At 54.3% G+C, this 17,040-nt stretch overlaps 2 protein-coding genes across 3 annotated transcripts; both read right to left on the reverse strand.

Moving 5' to 3' along the window:
- Positions 1–610: 610 nt before the first annotated feature.
- Positions 611–10,928, reverse strand: LOC117646173 (spermatogenesis-associated protein 20). 2 transcript variants are annotated; one of them, XM_034386956.1, is made up of 11 exons: positions 10,782–10,928; positions 10,559–10,679; positions 10,170–10,334; positions 9,869–10,088; positions 9,645–9,788; positions 9,214–9,558; positions 8,944–9,123; positions 8,411–8,831; positions 7,955–8,332; positions 1,703–1,902; positions 611–1,619 (listed from the first exon to the last, which is right to left on the reverse strand). In XM_034386956.1, exons 3-11 carry the CDS (start codon positions 10,265–10,267, stop codon positions 1,365–1,367), a joined length of 2,241 nt encoding a protein of 746 aa, XP_034242847.1. In that variant the 5' UTR covers positions 10,268–10,334; positions 10,559–10,679; positions 10,782–10,928; the 3' UTR covers positions 611–1,364. The 2 variants fall into 2 exon arrangements, with proteins under 2 accessions (XP_034242847.1, XP_034242846.1); XM_034386955.1 differs by lacking the exon at positions 10,782–10,928 and having other exon boundaries at positions 10,559–10,771.
- A 194-nt stretch (positions 10,929–11,122) lies between these two features.
- LOC117646082 (probable aconitate hydratase, mitochondrial) lies at positions 11,123–16,577 on the reverse strand. Its single transcript, XM_034386766.1, has 15 exons — positions 16,417–16,577; positions 15,396–15,547; positions 15,097–15,322; positions 14,746–14,871; positions 14,504–14,662; positions 14,275–14,425; positions 13,995–14,170; positions 13,794–13,923; positions 13,572–13,729; positions 13,236–13,494; positions 12,939–13,144; positions 12,772–12,869; positions 12,548–12,684; positions 12,250–12,461; positions 11,123–12,171 (listed from the first exon to the last, which is right to left on the reverse strand). Exons 1-15 carry the CDS (start codon positions 16,447–16,449, stop codon positions 12,037–12,039), a joined length of 2,358 nt encoding a protein of 785 aa, XP_034242657.1. The 5' UTR covers positions 16,450–16,577; the 3' UTR covers positions 11,123–12,036.
- Positions 16,578–17,040: the final 463 nt, after the last annotated feature.

A 17,040-nucleotide genomic window follows, 5' to 3' on the forward strand; every position in this document is an offset into this window, starting at 1 on the left:
CCCCCCCCCCCCCCCAGTGCAGTAGCAGTGTAGTGGCAGTGAAGAAGCAGTGTAGTAGCAGTGAGGTAGCAGTGTCGAACGCGCATTCCCGCGCGGGCCCGGGGGCGGCCGGGGTTTGAGGACTGTGTCGACGGCCGGATCTGGAACTCGGCAACACGGCCGAGAGGGGTGGCGCTGTGCTGGCCTGCTGGCGGGGACAGATTCCTCAGCCGCTGCTCCAGTCCACGCGGAGTGCCGACGTCTGTGCACAGACGTTGTCGAGTTGTAATTAGCTTGCTGTGCGCGGTACGTCCGCCACGCACATGCACGCACGCACACACACACACACACACACACACTCACACACAGAGAGGCGGCGGCGGGGCCCGTCCCACTCACAGGGGTGTTGGTCTAGGCCCGGCCGTGTTATTGCAGTCCGCCGGGACCGAGGCGGACAAGGCCGTGCCCGTGCCTACGGCCGTGCTACTTCCGGAGGCAGACACCGGAACACGCTTCCCCCGCTTGGGGTAGCTTTGGGGCGTCTGGCTAGTGCTTTTCAAACAGAAACAGAGAGTCTACACTGGAAGTGAAAATCAAGGCGACACAGGGCACATCAGACATTTTGAAAAGGTTCAAGTTACACCATGGTTTATTCCTTTTTTAGTGTTGTTATACAAAGCAGGGGCTATTCATCTAGCTCGGTGAGAACACTGCGATGCAAATATCATTAAAGGCACGACGTCTACATTAATTTTACTATCACATCAAAGTCACGACAACAATTACAGTAAATACATTTCATTATTCTTTGTTCGGCTGGAAAAGAGAGCTACCCGCATGGTTCCAACGTGCATAACGAAATTCAATTTTACTTTCCGTGCCGGTTTGGCACTTGACATAAACTAGCTAACAGCGCAATTCGCTTAAGCGGAAAATAAGGTATGTAAACCTTAAAATACACACAACATTAAAAATTGACGAACCCCCGCAGTGTGGTAGAGCACAGCCATTGAACCCCATTCGATGAGTAAATCTCTCAAAGTAAAAAAATACCAACTGCGGCGATCCACCCCAGCACATACGACCATCACATTCCACACAAGCCACACACGCGAAAACGTCTGCGCTAAAGCGTCAAAAATGAAGTTCAAAACAACAACGTCATCGTATACAAACGAAAAGAATCGCGAACAAAGCAGCGCCTCATTTCGCCTCATGAAATCTATAATGGCGGCGCTACCTACAGAGCCGTCGCAAAATGCTTTGAGCTTCGACACAGCGGCCGTGAGGCACAAAAAAATGAAAAATTGTAAAAACAACGTCGACGGCGCGACGCGGTGAGAATGATTTTATTTTGTTTGTGTGTTGGGACTGCCGAGTGCTGTCTACTTGGGCTGCAGCAGCTTGTCCAGGTCCTCGGGGCTGGTGACGGGCAGCGAGCAGGCGTGGTGCTTGCACACGTAGGCGGCGGCGCGCCCGCCCTGGGGCCTTAGCCGCCGGAACACCTCGGACTTGCGGTACAGCACGGACTCCAGGTTGCCGTCGGCCAGCGCCAGCACCCGGCCGGGCAGCAGCCGCCTGCGCGCCGTGGCCACCAGGGCCTCCGTGTCGGGGTCCGACTTCTGCCCGGTCACGAACACCTGCAAGGGGAGGGAGGGGACTGTCAAGGAACGAAAGCGGGTCAAAACAACACCAATTTGACGGCTGTGCGTCGGTGACTTACCTGCGTGTGCGAGTCGTGGTACAGCATGAGCGCGGCGGCCAGCCCCGGCAGGGCGTGCGGCAGGCTGGTCAGCCTGGAGGTGAAGATGGCCAGCAGGCGCTCGGCGCGCTCGCGGTGTGCCGGCTGCTCCAGCAGCGCGGACAGCCGCAGCAAGTTCCAGGTGGACACCGTGTTGCCGCTGGGCTCGGCGCCGTCCTGGTCTGCAGAGCAAGGAAGTGCGGTAAGTCATCTGCTCTTGTCGACGGGGCGGGGTGGGGAATTTCAGGGCGCAGCAGGCGCCGGCGGCGGTTCAAGTTCGGACCCTGCTTCGCCGCGCCCGGGGCCAGCACCGCCAGCACCGAGTCCTCCACGATGGACTCGCCTCCCACCGCGCCGACCGATTACCAACAGCCCCGTCGTCGCCTCCCTCGCGAACCCTCATGCTGTTTTTGTTGTTGTTTTTGCCTCTCCAGCCGCGGGCAGCCCGACCCGGCCGCGGCCCCGGGCGGAGGCTGGCGAAGGCTGGCGAAGGGTAGGAGGGCCTGGAATCGGATCAATCGTCCGGGCGGGGCAACGGAGCAGCGGAGCAGCGGGCCGGGGCAGCGCGACGGGAACACGTCCCAAACAACAAGTGGCTGTTGAACTGGCTGCGCTGCGGCCAGTTGAACCCCGGGGGGCCCAAGCCTGGCCCAAGGCTTGCCCAAGGCTGGCCCAAGGGCGCATGCTGCTGGCGCTGGCAGTGGCGTGACGCGGCGAGTGACTGGGGACCGCTTGGGGCAAGGGGAGGGGGGGGGAGGTACGTGCGCGCCGCACAAGAGGCACACGAGCAGCGAGTCCACGCTCAAAGCACCGCTCGCCGCCGCGTGCCGCGTGGACGGCGAATCAGGTGACCGAGTGGAGACGACGGCGAGGACGGCCAGGAGGAAACAAGTCGAGGGCCACTCCAGTCCACTGCTTCCGAGAGTCGTTTTCTTCGCTCTGTCTCTCTCGTACTCGCGGGGCGTCCCGTACAGGAGCGAGAGAGGCAGAGCGTTGAAGAGGACTCTGGGGATCGACCTGCAGTGCAGGTCCGGGTCCAGCGCGGGCCGGGCGGAGCTTCGTTACCGTGTAGGGCCTTCCAGCCTTCCAGTGTGCCGCTAGTTTCCAACAGCGCTCCGCCTCCCTTGCACCCATTGGCCGTCCCGAGAGAGACACCGACAAAAGCACTCTGTCCCGATTCAAACTGCCAGAGCGGCCTGCAGGGTGAGGACTACTCGAAACCCGCGCGCGCAGTTCTCGCGGATTTTTGCCACGAACACGAGCGCGGTGGGGGTTTGGCGTCGTCGCAGAAGCAGAACCTCTCCCCGTCGCCCAAGGTTTGACTCCGTTTCGCGCGCAGTGTGTCCCGGAGCGAAAAACAATTTGTCCCGAGCTGAGACAGGCATGAGAAATTCAGTCATCTTCACCTTATTCGCGCTGCGCGGGCGTGGCGGGGTGGGGCGGGGTGGGGTGGGGCGGGGTGGGACGTAGAGGGGAGGTCGACCTTGGCTCGATCCCGCCCCATTCGGACGAGGATTTTCGGTGCGGATCGCGCCGAGGTGGCAGGCTTCAGTTTGAAGAGGGTCCGCCCCTTGTCTGCCAGTCCGTCTACCTGGTGCATGGCGCGTTTATAAATTACGGATCGGGGCGGGGCGGGGCGGAATTCATCCAATCGCCTTTTGCTCCGGGGCTCCGGGTAACGGAGCGGCACAACGCGCAACCTGGGCCGCGAGAGCCTCGCTTTCGGGGTCAAGCGCTCCTCGCTGAAAATTCCTACGACGCGAACGTTAGTCGAGATAACCAGCGCCACGTCTCTCTTCCGATTTTCGACTCGCCTTTTCCGTTGGGGCCGCGCAGTGCACGACAGCCTCCTAGTTAGCGAAGGCCGAGGCGAGATCCCCGCAGCGAGGCTAGGCGCGGCGAGCAGACTCGAGGGCCAGACAAGGCCTTGTTCGCTGCCCTTCTCCCGTGTGACCTCAACCTCGGCCTCGGCGGAGAAGGAGGGAGGGATCGAATCGGTTCGGTGCAAAAGACAGGCAGACAAGACTCCTGCTTCCATCCCGGTTCCCTGGTTCCCGGGTTCCTGGTTTAGAAGTCGAGTTATCCGCTGGGAGAGGCAGGTGGGGCCCCGCCCCGCCCCGCCCCGCCCCGCCCCGCCCCGCCCCGCCCCGGACCACCACCGCGAGGCGAGAAAGCCTTCAATCCGTCGCGCTTCTTCCCGCCCCTCCCCTCTTCCTCTTTTCTATGCCGGCTGCAGGGAAGGCGGCCGAGGCCTGGCGAGGCCTGCACCGGCAATCAGGCTCTATTGTGTCAGCGTAAATAACGAGTATGCCTCCGCCTTCCAGTGGGACTGGAGGGGGCGGGGGCGCGGGGGCACACTGCCGGCAAAACAGGGCCAAACCGGAACAGCGACGACATCTCCGCGACGCTCTCGGCCGCTCTTGGCACAGCATTAGGGCGCGCGGCCGGCCGCACCGCAGCAGCGACAGCAGCGGGGCCTGTCTCTGTCGCGCAGCCCTGGGGGACGCCCCGCGAGCGCGAGAGAGACAGGGCGACTCTCCGGAGTCGGCCTCCAGAGTCAGAGCAGCGACTGTGCCGCCATCATTCGACTCAGCGTGCCGCGAAATAATGTCGCCATGTTTATCGACTTGCAGCCCTGGACCTGCCATGCCAGCTAGACGCCCTGCTTCTCCGCCTCCGGCCAGCCCCGCGGGGAGCCCGCCCCGCCCCGCCTCGCCACGCCCCGCAAATTCTATATTCGCTCTGTGTGCAATACGGCCCTGTTCCTCGTTCCTCCTTCCTCGGCCGGCTATCTTGATTTTACGGCGCAGAGCGGCGCCAGCAGCAAAAGGCCGGTTCGGTCGAAAGGCCCGGCCGCCCAAAGGTCCCAGCGGCACCAGCGGCCCAGCCCCAAGCAGCCCCCAAGCAGCCCCCAAGCAGGCGAACGGCCAGACTGTAACAAGGCTTTTAAGAACAGAGCTTCTGAGGGACTCGTAAAAAATCCGAGCGGGACAAACACGCACTACTTTGAGTTGAGGCCGCTTCGGCGCGGGCCGGGCCGGGCCGGGCCGTCCACGGCGGCATGGCGGCGGTGTTGACAGTGTCGAGGCGGCGGCGGGGCAGAGCGAGGGCCGCGCTCCCTCCAGGACTTTGTAATTAACAATATCAAACTCGGGCCGGGTGCACTTTTGATAATGACGGCACTCCACCTGTCCCGGCGTGGCCCCACCCGCGGCGCCTTCTTCTCGTTCGATAACGGACGACCAACTCTATCAAAACTTGTTAACGAGCACCGAGCAGGCCGAGCAGGCCGAGCTGGGCCAGTCGGCCAGGTAGCGCCGAGCGGCTCGGCACAAAGCCACCGCGTGTACCGGCTGTGCCGCCCCATCCCCTCGCTCGCGAAAAAGGCCATCCAACGACCGGCCAGCCGCTCCAAAGCTTTAGCCTGTTCATCGTCGTTCTTTTTTGCTCCCCCTTTTTGCCACGCATCCGCAGCGCGTGGCTAGGCGTGGCGCTGCAGTGCTGCGCTGCAGTGTGGTGCAGTGCAGTGCACCGACCCGTGGTGCGGTCCAGTCCAGCCCCGAGTCTATTTCAGGAGGCGAGTGCTTTGCTGCGTGCGCGCTGCACGCGTTGCCCCCCGCCACCCAGCCCAGACAGCCCGGCCAGCCAGGACCGAAGGGCGAGGCGAAGTCCAGCCCGTGACCCACATCACAGTGGACGCGAGACGCCACACAGTGGGCCAGAAGACCGGTGGACGCGGTAAAAATGCAAGACGCGTTTTGATCTCCAGAGTCGCTTAATGGGGCTAGAACCGAACGTGTGATCCCACCAATGGATTGCTCTCCGAACGAGGAATCCATTGGTGGGGTCACACGTTCGGATCGAGTCCCATTTAGCGACTCTGAAGCTCAAAACGCGTCTCGAATCTTGGCCGCCTCCACCGGTCTTCTGGCCCACTGTGCGCCGGCGCGCGCCAGTACGCGCCGAGCGGCGGTGGCGGGAAAATACACAACGCACGCACCGCCGCCGCGTGTTGACTTTGGCAGTGCAGTCCAGTCCGCGCGGTCGGATGGACTTCGCCGACGGCCGTCGACGGCCACCTCGAGGACGCCACCCTGGCCGCCAACGCCAGGGAAGAAAACGCGGAGGAGAAACGCGCCGAACGCCGAGGCTGCGAGACTCGGACACATTTTCCCCACGCTGTTAACAGCTTGTCGATTCGCCGTCCGCCTGCAGGCGTGTCGCTTGGCGTGTCGCGCGCCGAAAGAATGGACTCGAATGTAACATCGACGAGGAATTTATGGTGGTGGCGCAGCGAGGCGTGGCGGAGCGTGGCGGAGCGTGGCGGAGCGTGGCACGCCGTTCCCGGCGACGCGGTGGGTGCCGCACTGCCGCGTCAAACCCCGCCCGCCGGCTGGGTCAAACAATCCCTCCCGCCACGCGGCTCGCCTCGCCTCGCCTCGCCTCCACTCGCCTCGCGCCTCCGAACGCACGACACATGCCGAGGGAACGCGCAGCTGCTGTTCGCTGATTGCAATTTCCCTTGGTGATTTAGCGTCGATGACGGCGCGGCACGGCGCGGGGCGGCGCGGGCGGGCTGGCGTGTTTCGTCGCTCGCACGCCGAAAACCCCATTTCGTGCGGCCGCCACTCCGTCAGGGAGCGCCCACGCGGCAGACTCATTCCGAGAGTCGCCGTCGTCGCTCTGTCTCTCTCGCACCTACAGGCGACGCCCCGTGAGGAGGTACCTCGGAGTCAGTCTGCCGTCCGAATGGAAACAAACGCGTGAGGCGGATCGGGACGACGGCGGCCTCGTTGGCCCCCAGACGCCTCCAACAAGGGCGTGCTCGAGGACCCCGTCGGGGCGTAGGTCACGGGGGGTCAGGTCCATGTGTTGCCTGCCGCCACTGCCGCTGCCCGGCCCGGCCTCGTAGTTAATTCATAGGCGGTGGCGCCGAGAGGAGGCAGTAGAGTGGCGCCCCCTCCCCCCTCCCGCCACGCCGAGCTCACTCTGCATAACCTCCAGCCAGGTAAATTAAAGGTGCCCCCGCCACGCCCCGACCGGCTGCCTGCCTGGCGGGCTGGCTGGCGGACTGCGTGGCAGAACGGCGGAGCCCTGCAGGCAGACGCGCCAGAGTAAAGTTGGAGCGGGCTTTACGACGGCAATGCGTCGCCATGGCGTCGCGACGCCCAAGGTGCGCCATTCGCGCCAAATGAGTGCCGGGCGCGCCGCCACTGTGCGCCGGCCGAGTCGCGCGATGGCCTTAATGAGGGAAGTCCGCGCCCCGGGCCGCCGACCAGGCCGAGCAGCCAGGCCGAGCAGCCAGGCCACAGTGGGCCAGAAGACCGGTGGAGGCTTCGAGAAGGCACGAGACCAGTCTCATGGAGATGACGCGGGCACGCACAACTTGGTTAGCGAGTCGCCGCGCCGCTCGCTGCGGATGTTAGTCGCGCCTCCTTGGCATTGCCTTCGCCTTTAGCTTTCCGTGTCGCAGTCGCCCCTTTGACGGCCCCCTGCAGACTCATTCCGAGAGTCGTTTTCGTCGCCCTGTCTCTCTCGCACCTTCAGGGAGACGCCTCATGAGTGCGAGAAAGACAGAGCGACTCTCGGAATCAGTCTGCTGGTCTACCTGGCCCGGCGAGCGCCTGTTGGGTAGGCTCCCCGCCCCACAGGCGCGCGCGCCACCGGGGCGGCTGCCTGCCTGCCGGGCTGACTGTCGCCGCTGTCGCTGTCGCCGTGCTCACTGCTTCCACCAATTCCACCCGGCCGAGCGCGGCACGGCGCGCGCCTTCTCGGCCGAGAGCTCAAATCTGCGTAGTGGAAAGGGGTGTGGGGCGCGGGGGCACATCGGTGGAGGGCAGAACCGGCAGAACGAGCCCCGAGACGACTTCCTTCGACACGGATCAATCATCGTGAGAGCCGTGAAACTTTCTTTCGGCGCCTTAAAGGGCGCGGCACGCGAGGGGGGAGAGGGGGAGAGGCGAGGGCCCCGCAGCACCGAGCCGCGTAGGTGAGTCAGCGGGCGCGGTCAGTCAAGACTCGGAAAGGAAGGCTATTTCTATTTCTGGGCCGGCCGGTGCGCTGCCCACTGGCCGCTGCCCCCTGCCGACTCAATCCGAGAGTCGTTTTCGTCGCTCTGTCTCTCTCGCACCTACACGGGACGCCCCATGAGTGCGAGAGAGACAGAGGTCAGCTGGCAGCCGCCGACAGGCCGGGAGGAGACTACACCAGGAGACTACAGCACACCACACGCACCTTCCTTCATGCGCATGATGACGGTCTGGTCAGTGTTGGGGCTGGTGAAGTACGCCGCGCTGCCCTCGTCCCAGAACAGCTCGTCCTGCACCTCCTGCAGCTGCACGGCCCACTCCAGCCAGTTGGTGTCGAAGGTGGCCTCGTACAGGTCGAGCAGCGCCTGGACCAGGAAGGCGTAGTCGTCCAGGAAGCCCGGGATGGGGCTGGTGGTCTGGATGACGCCGCCGTTGTCGCCGCGGTAGCAGCTCCGCAGCAGCCGGTTGCTCACCGCGTCGTACAGGTGCTTCTTGACGAAGCACGCCGCCTTCACGGCCCTCTCGGCGTACTTGTCGTCGCCCAGGGCCTGGGCCGCCTTGGCGAAGCCGCTGATCATCAGAGCTGCAGAGGCAGGCGGATTAGCAGTGGAGCGGTTGGCGGTTTCGAAGCGCGCTGAAGCTCAAAGTGAAAAGTACTTGCCGTTCCACGACGTCAGCATCTTGTCGTCCAGGTGAGGCCGCGGCCGCCGGCCCCTCACCTCGAACAGCTTCTCGCGGCTCTCCTGCAGGATTTCCTGGATCTTCTCTTTGGGTAGCAAGAAGTGCTGAGCCGATTGCTCCTCACTGCCGAACATGATGAGCACGTTTTGATTCACCAGCTCGCCGTGAGGGTCCGAACTCGGATTCACGTTGCCTCCCGGTTTGACATTGTAGTGGAAGCAGAAGATGTCCCCGTTTGTGATCTCCTTGCCGCCGCTGCCGGCTGGGCAACCTTCAATCGGTGTGTTCAGAATGTCATGCACCTCGTCGTAGGTCCACACGTAGAAGGCACCCTCCTTCTTCTCTGTCGAGCTGTGTGTGGGCAGCGAGTCAGCGTCTTCCGCACTGTAGAACCCTCCAGACTGAAACACACCACATATTTTACATTTTAATACAGTGGGTTGAGATAGTTTCAACAAAGAAATATTTTACTGAGCCCTTCCATGAGGAGTTTGAACAAAGGGGAAATCTTACCTCATCACTTAAATCTCGTTCAACATAACTAAGAATACCACGAACAACATCTGCATAAATATTATTGTTTGTAGCCAAAAAGGCATCACAGTAGGCTACAGCCAACTGTCCTTGATCATAGAGCATTTTTTCAAAATGGGGCACATGCCATTTGGTGTCGGTAGAATACCTGGCAAAGCCCTGGAAATCAAAATAAATTTTGGTGTCAAACAACTACAGTACATATCAGCCTCAATAATAGTTTCATTTTGGAAAAAAAAACACCCATACCTGTCCAATATGATCATGTATTCCACCACGAGCCATCATTCTCAATGAGTACAGACACATATCAAGAGCTTTCTTTCCTTTCACAGATGAGGGATCCCGAGAGTAAAAATAAAATAGGAATGTGAATATTGAGGGCTGTGGAAATTTGGGCGCATGACCAAATCCTCCAAATCGAGACTCAAAAATTTGGACCAATTTCTCATAGCATTGTGGTGCACACTCTTCCAGTGGTGGAACCCCGGTAATTAGTTGAGCAGCAATCGGTATTTCTAGCACAGTTGTTTGCCTAAGAATTTCCATAATCCTATTTCCTGTGTTGTTACACTTCTGTCTGTTGTCTTTCCACTGTAAGACAAAGGAAAAAGAAATTACATCTCTTTTGACATTTTAAACTTTTTTCAACTTTTGTATTATTTTACAAAGGTACTTACAGATTTGGCAACACTCAAAAGCACTGATTTGAATCCTGGGCGCCCATGCATGTCCTCTGGAGGATAGTAAGTACCACCAAGAACTGGTGTGAGATCAGGAGTCAAGAACACACTCATGGGCCATCCTCCACCTCCACAAGATGCCTGTTGGTTAACAAACCAGTTTCAAAAGACGTTGAACATAGAAATAAGAGAGTTGTAATTTAAATACAATGTAAACCTACCTGCACAAATGCCATGTACACTTTATCTATATCAGGACGCTCTTCCCGGTCAACCTTTATGTTAATATAGTGTTCATTCATTACTTTTGCAATATTTTCATTTTCGAAACTTTCTCGTTCCATTACATGGCACCAATGACAAGTAGAATAGCCAACCGACAAGAATATTAGTTTTCCCTCTCTCCGCGCCAGCTCAATAGCTTCATCACCCCAAGGAAACCTGGGCAAAAATTAAATCATTGCCACAATCAAGAACTACACACAAATTATAAATCAGCAATTGGAGTATAAATTTTCTTACCACTGGACTGGATTGTTTGCATGCTGTCGAAGGTAAGGTGACCGTTCTAATGACAATCGATTTGAATGTTTCGGAGCTTCAGAAGATTTACCCGCCATGATGCTTCGCAGACCGCTCCCTCTATTGCTGCAGTTAGAACCCAGGTTTGGATGGAGGTCCCAGTGCCTAGTGAGATTAGATAAGGAATATTGTTTATTGCGTGATTTGAATCAATCACAAAACAGCTTTCACCTTCACTTTCTCTAGAGAAGTTTTAAGGAAGCAGTGTATAAAGCAGTTTCCCATCGACTATTAAACCCAAGGATGTATTAAAACAATTGTAAAGTGACTGACATTTATTTTTATTTCGAGATATTTTGATTCAATGATTTTAAACAAGACTACTTAACCTCTTTAATAACAGCTGTTTGTCCCCTAAAGAAAGACAGCAAAGCGGTGAATGTCGATGGTGACCCCGAAAAGATATTCTCCTGATTAAAATCGGAAGTAAAAGGGGATGAATTGCTCTTCCTGAAATCATAACATGGGCTTGAAATGCTACTTAATTCAAAATTTTCTCGGCTGCTAGCCAGGACCTAAAAACACAACAACGGGACGGTGCAGACAACCTACCAGAATAAAACCCAACGACATGCTGCAAATATTAAACACTGCTTTCAACCCAGTGGACTGAGTAGGGATAAAAATTGAAGGAAGACTCCACTTGTAGCATGTGATCACTGATCTTTACACTCAAGGCATTCGAAGTTCAGTCAAACATGGATTAAGTTGTCAGTTGTCATACTGGAAGAGAAAAGGAGGAAAGTTCAATCATGGTTCAATGATGTTCGTCATGTTCATGGGTGGGTAAGTCATTTCCATTTCGTCATTTTGATTTATTCTTCCTCTTGATTGTGTTTTTGATTTTGTTTCAAAAAGGTTTGCATTTCTTTCATAAGAGAGAAATAAAACAATTTTTTATTGTCAATGTTACTTTATTTGGTTCAAGACAATTGCTCTGCTGCAGACATACCAATATGTACAAATCAGACTCTCAGCTTGCAAAAGTACTTAATTAGATGACTGAACAATTGAGCTGTGCCCATTCCTTTCAAAAAAACAGAGCATTAAAAATTTCAAATTCAACAATATACCATTTCACAGAAATTGATAAAGCACTGCCAAATCGGGCTGTGGCTTATAAGTGTGGCAAGGGGTATACCACAATCAGTCTTAAGCCCCACAATATAATTCGGGCACACTTCAGCTGGAGTCAGGAATTGTACATTACACTCAGCACATTTCATACCGTTTATTTATATCATAGCCTTGATTTACAGGGGCAGCCTCTGAATAGCATGCATCCTTCTCATCAGCTCTCCAAATTTTGGCAACATTACAGGACCACTACATTAATAATGGTTCTCAGACCTTTGAAATCATGGTGTCCAAGTGACCGATAAAATTTGAACTCTGACATAATTGTAAGAACTATATCACATTAATACACTATTCTAATAGCCAATTCATTAGCATAGTTCAAAGTAAAATTACATAATACAACCTCATCAAGGTCTTAAAAGACACAAGACTTAAAATACTGTGACATGTGAAAAACTTCCCATACCTTACTCTCAAAATCAATGAATCGTCTTTACACTATTATGGAGAAGAAAAAAAATTACACACTGCCACAGAAAACTCCAGATATAAAATTTCAAATTAAAAACAAAAATTTGAAACTGATGTTAAAGTAAAAGAAAACAATCACTTGCACCTTCAAATTGCATGATAAATATTAAATCATACTATAGCACTACAATGCGCCAAATAAAGAGCCTGACTAGAGACATAGGATGTGAGAACAAATGGATGAATTCATCTAAATTTACTTTGACACCTCCTTCATTCTGTTGAGTGCGCTACCAGCACGGAACCATGTGATCTGCAGATCGTTCATTGTGTGGTTCAGGGAGATGGTTTCTGTCTTGCCATCAGGGTGCTTAAGTTCACACTTGAGAGGCTGTAAAATAAAATTGGATGGTTAAATAAATGTCAATTTTTACATGTATAAATTGACTTCAACAGAATTAAACCCAACCTTGCCAGGGGCCAAGTCCTTCAGGCCAAGTATTGACACTTTGTCGAATGGAGTGATCTTGTCGTAGTCGGCGGGGTTAGCGAAGGTCAGAGGCAGCATGCCCTGCTTTTTCAAGTTTGTTTCGTGGATACGAGCAAAGGACTTTACAATGATAGCTACACCACCAAGATGACGGGGCTCAAGAGCGGCATGCTCCCGAGAGCTGCCCTCACCTGATCAAACAAGATGAAGAAAATTAGTGATAACAAGCAGCCAACAGCTAATCATGCTAATATCAATCTTCATCAAAGTTTCTTACCGTAGTTGTCATCACCGATGGCAACCCACCTCACACCCTTGGCCTTGTAAGCACGGGCAACTTCAGCAATACCACCATAGTTACCAGTGATTTGGTTCTTGATTTTGTTGAGCTCGCCATTTTCAGCATTTGTTGCTCTAAAATCAAACAAACGCATTAATAGCGCATGGAAAATAAGGCTATGTATTTACAATTGCATGTGTCAAGTAACAAACGACACTTACGTGAGGAACAAATTGTTTGAAATGTTGTCCAAGTGGCCACGGTACTTCAGCCAAGGGCCAGCAGCAGAGATGTGATCTGTTGTGCACTTTCCTTTCACCTAGAAATGAACTGTCGTAAATAAAGGTTGCTAAATGCGGAAAAGGGGGAGGAGGAAAGTCTAAGATACCTTAATGAGAATAGTGAGGTCTTTGTAGTCCTGGCCATCCCACTTGGTGAATGGGTCGAGAAGCTGCAGACGCTGACTCTTGGGGTCGACAACAACCTTCAGGCCGGATCCATCCTTAGGGGGTTCCTGGTAGGTGTCCTGGCCAGGGTCGAAACCTTTAGGGGGCAGCTCCTTTCCGAACGGATCAGACAGCTTGAACTCTTTGCCTGAATTTCAAAGAACAAAAGAAAGCCAATAATTTGCTGTTTCTACTGTTGAGGACCTGGAAATTGTAAAGTACACAGAATAGTCACATACCGTCAGCTCCCTTCAGTGTGTCAGTAAGTGGGTTGAAGCTCAAGGAGCCGGCGATGGACAGGGCGGTAACGAGCTCAGGTGAGGTGACGAATCCGTGAGTGGCGGGGTTGGCGTCGTTGCGGCCGGTGAAGTTACGGTTGTATGAGGTGACAATGGTGTTCTTCTCTCCCTTCTTGACGTCCCTGCGGTCCCACTGACCGATGCAAGGTCCACAAGCGTTGGCCAGGACGGTGCCACCGAACTTGCGGAAAGTCTCAGACTGGAAAAAAAAAATTGAACAGTCAGCAATGCATTTTAGGGACGATGAAAGGATTGACTCACTTGATGAGTACTTACCACACCATCACGTTCAATAGTTGCGCGAACTTGTTCAGAGCCGGGGGTCACATTGAAGGGAATCTTGGACTTGAGCCCGTGCTTGAGGGCTTCCTCAGCAATGCTGGCACAACGAGTCATGTCCTCGTAAGATGAGTTTGTGCAGCTTCCAATCAGACCTGCACAGAGTTTCCTTTAGTGGCTATAGCCAAAAATTTTCAATCAAGAGAAACTAATACTCACCAACTTTGATTTCATCGGGCCAGCCAGCCTTCTTGGCGTTAGATCCCAGTTTGCTGATGGGGTGAGCAAGATCGGGAGTGAAGGGACCGTTGACATGGGGTTCCAGAGTGCTCAGGTCAATTTCAATCACCTAAAAATAGTTTTATTAGTCATGCTACAAGCTTAAACAAGAAAAGAAAACAAAAACTGATGCTAATTTACCTGATCATATTTGCATCCAGCATCAGCAGAAAGCAGAACATCCTTCACACGAGCAGCCTCATCGGCAATATTCTTGCGACCAGTTGATTCCAAGTAGGCAGCCATTCTGCTGTTGAAGGGGAAAACTGAGGTAGTAGCACCAATCTCAGCTCCCATGTTGCAAATAGTTCCCATACCTAAAATGCAAGCAACCAAGAAGAAAAGAAAAAGAGATTGAACAAAGTTTAAAAATAGATCTCACTTCAAACAAAAAAGACACTGCTGCTGCAGAGATAACTACCTGTGCATGAGATGGAATCAACACCAGGGCCAAAGTACTCCACAATGGCACCAGTACCACCCTTGACAGTCAAGATACCAGCCACCTTCAGGATCACATCCTTGGGTGAAGTCCATCCCTTCAGAGTTCCAGTCAGTTTTACACCAATAACCTGAACCAGAAACAAAGAAAATTAAATATCAAACATAGTTACAAATAAAATTTCTTGACTTGTGGAGGGAACACAAACCTTGGGGCACTTCAACTCCCATGGGATGTCAGCCATGACGTCCACAGCATCAGCACCACCAACACCGATGCACAGGCCACCCAAACCACCGCCATTAGGGGTGTGAGAGTCAGTACCAATCAACAGAAGACCAGGGAAGGCATAGTTTTCCAAAACAATCTAGGAAAAAGTTTCACATTTCTCACAATCAGTGGCACTTTTAGGTCAACTTAATCTTTAAAAAAATATGAAATTCTCAATACCTGGTGAATGATTCCAGAGCCAGGGTGCCAGAAACCAACTCCATACTTGGCACCAGCACTGCGAAGGAAGTCATAAACCTCCTTGTTTAAGTCCTTAGCTCGGCTAAGATCCTCTGCACCACCAATCTGAAAACAAAATGACAAATCAAATTTTCTGAAGGCACCAAGAATGATAAGAGTTGTTCTCTTTCCATATTGGCCTTTGATCAGAAGCAATTAAATGGAACATCCCCCTTATCAGGGAGATAAGAAATAAGCTGCAAGAGCATGAGCCCTGAGTGGGGCTTTGGACCAAACGTGCGCCCAATTGTATTCCCATCTATCTTTGACACATTAGTCCAGATGCCTTACTTGAGCTTCAATGAGATGGTCACAGTGAATGGTGGATGGGACAGCCACTTTGGGGAGGCCAGATGAAATGAATTGAAGCATAGCCATCTGTGCAGTCGCATCCTGCATAGCCACACGGTCAGGGCGAAGGCGAAGATAGGAGACACCTCGCTCAACATCTTGGCCTTTGGGGTCATCCAGATGAGAGTACAAGATCTTCTCTGACAGTGTCAAAGGTCTTGCCAGCCTAGACAGAAGGGGGCAATGTTGAGTATGGTAGACTCATCAACACAATGGAATGAAAACAGAACAGTTGTTACCTCTTCTTGACAACTGCGATATTGCTAGCCAGCTTGTCATAGGGCAGGGGAGCCGTGTCAAGGCGGCTCATGGCTACCTTGGTGGCCATGGCGGCCAGTGGAGATACAGAGAAGCATCTCTGCTGTACGTCAAGGGCCACCACCTGTGGACCCTGCAAAATAAAATGAAACAAAAAATTGTTAGAATACATGCATGTCGAGAGAGAAGCAAATCACATTAGTCACATCAAACGCGACCAGAGTAAAACATAGCGGCAATGCCAGTTATGTAACATTCCTCATTCAATGGGTCAACGGCACCCAGACAAAACAAAACCTCAGAATGAGTTGGCTTATCAAGAATGCGGACCACTTATCAAGAGGGCCATAGATGCATGTGAATCTTGCCCACTAACATAACTCCAGGTTTCGGAAGCTCTACATCACTGACAATAGGTCTCACAGCTGCTCAAAAGGCTGAAACATGTCGGGTGGTACTCAACGAGCCGACAGGTGCCGCTCCAGGAACAACGGCCCGCATAACCCTTTCCCATTCATACCCAAAACAGGCAAGGTTAGAGTAACCTCAATCACGACCAAAATATCGATTTGTCGGACCGCTGAAGATGACAACAGGAGTTGAATTGCGTCGCGGCCACTGTGGCCGGTCGTCTTTTGACTCGACAGCGGACAAGTGGGGAAAAGGAGCGAAAAAGGGCATCCATGGGACATACTTGCGGTAGAGGAAAACCGAGCTTTGCCGTTCCATCGGCAGACCGACACGGCAAGCCGCGGCCAGGACCGTCAGGACACAACAAATCGCGCTACGGACCAAACACGGTCAAGCGGCATGCCCAGGCAATGGATATGACCTCTGCAACCTCTAGCAAAAAAATTTTCGGGAAGACATGGTCCTTCTAAAAATAGGAGGCCGTTTAGCACCCCCTCGAGAGGACATCATTGTCAAAATGTCAAAACGGCTCAACGGGGCCACCGCTCGTGCATTTCGTTAGCATGGTAAGCGCGACGTGGAATACATTACCTTGCGGTACAAAACTCGCATGCAGTACGCCATGACGAAACGACAGTCGGGCGGAGCGGAGTAGGACCAGGACCAGGCGCTTCTTGCGACCGTGGTACTGTGCCGAGCCGAGCCAGGCCGAGCAGGTCACGGGTTCGAGTTTTCTGGCGTAATCTTGTTCTTCAATGCGCCGCTATTCGCACGACAACCACTGCGCACAGCCACTGCGCCGTCTATTCGCAGGTCGGCCGGCCTCCGCCTCCCCCGCCCCCGCCGCCCCGCTGCTCGACCCGCCTCGCGACCCCCGCTCCTCTCTCGCCGACCGGCGAGAAAAACAGCCTGGAAAAAGCCCAAGGAGACGTGGGGCGCCGAGGACAGGACATGAAGGAGTCTACTGATAGCAGTACTGACTGACGCAAAACCCCGCCTCGGCTGTCATCAGCCGGTACGCCGCGCCATGCCGCCCCGCGCCTCACCTTCGCGGAATCCGCCACGCTAGGCTCCGCTACGCTAGGCGGAAAGGCGGGACGGGGCCAATGACATTTTCCTCTTTTATTTTCCTGGGCTACTACGGATTACTACGCCGCGTGCCGGCCGTGCCGCGTACTGTACTACGCGTCTTCCCGCGATAGTAGGGCGCTTGGG

This window comes from Thrips palmi, unplaced genomic scaffold (genome assembly GCF_012932325.1).
Source record: "Thrips palmi isolate BJ-2018 unplaced genomic scaffold, TpBJ-2018v1 HiC_scaffold_19, whole genome shotgun sequence".
NCBI classification, from domain to species: domain Eukaryota; kingdom Metazoa; phylum Arthropoda; class Insecta; order Thysanoptera; family Thripidae; genus Thrips; species Thrips palmi.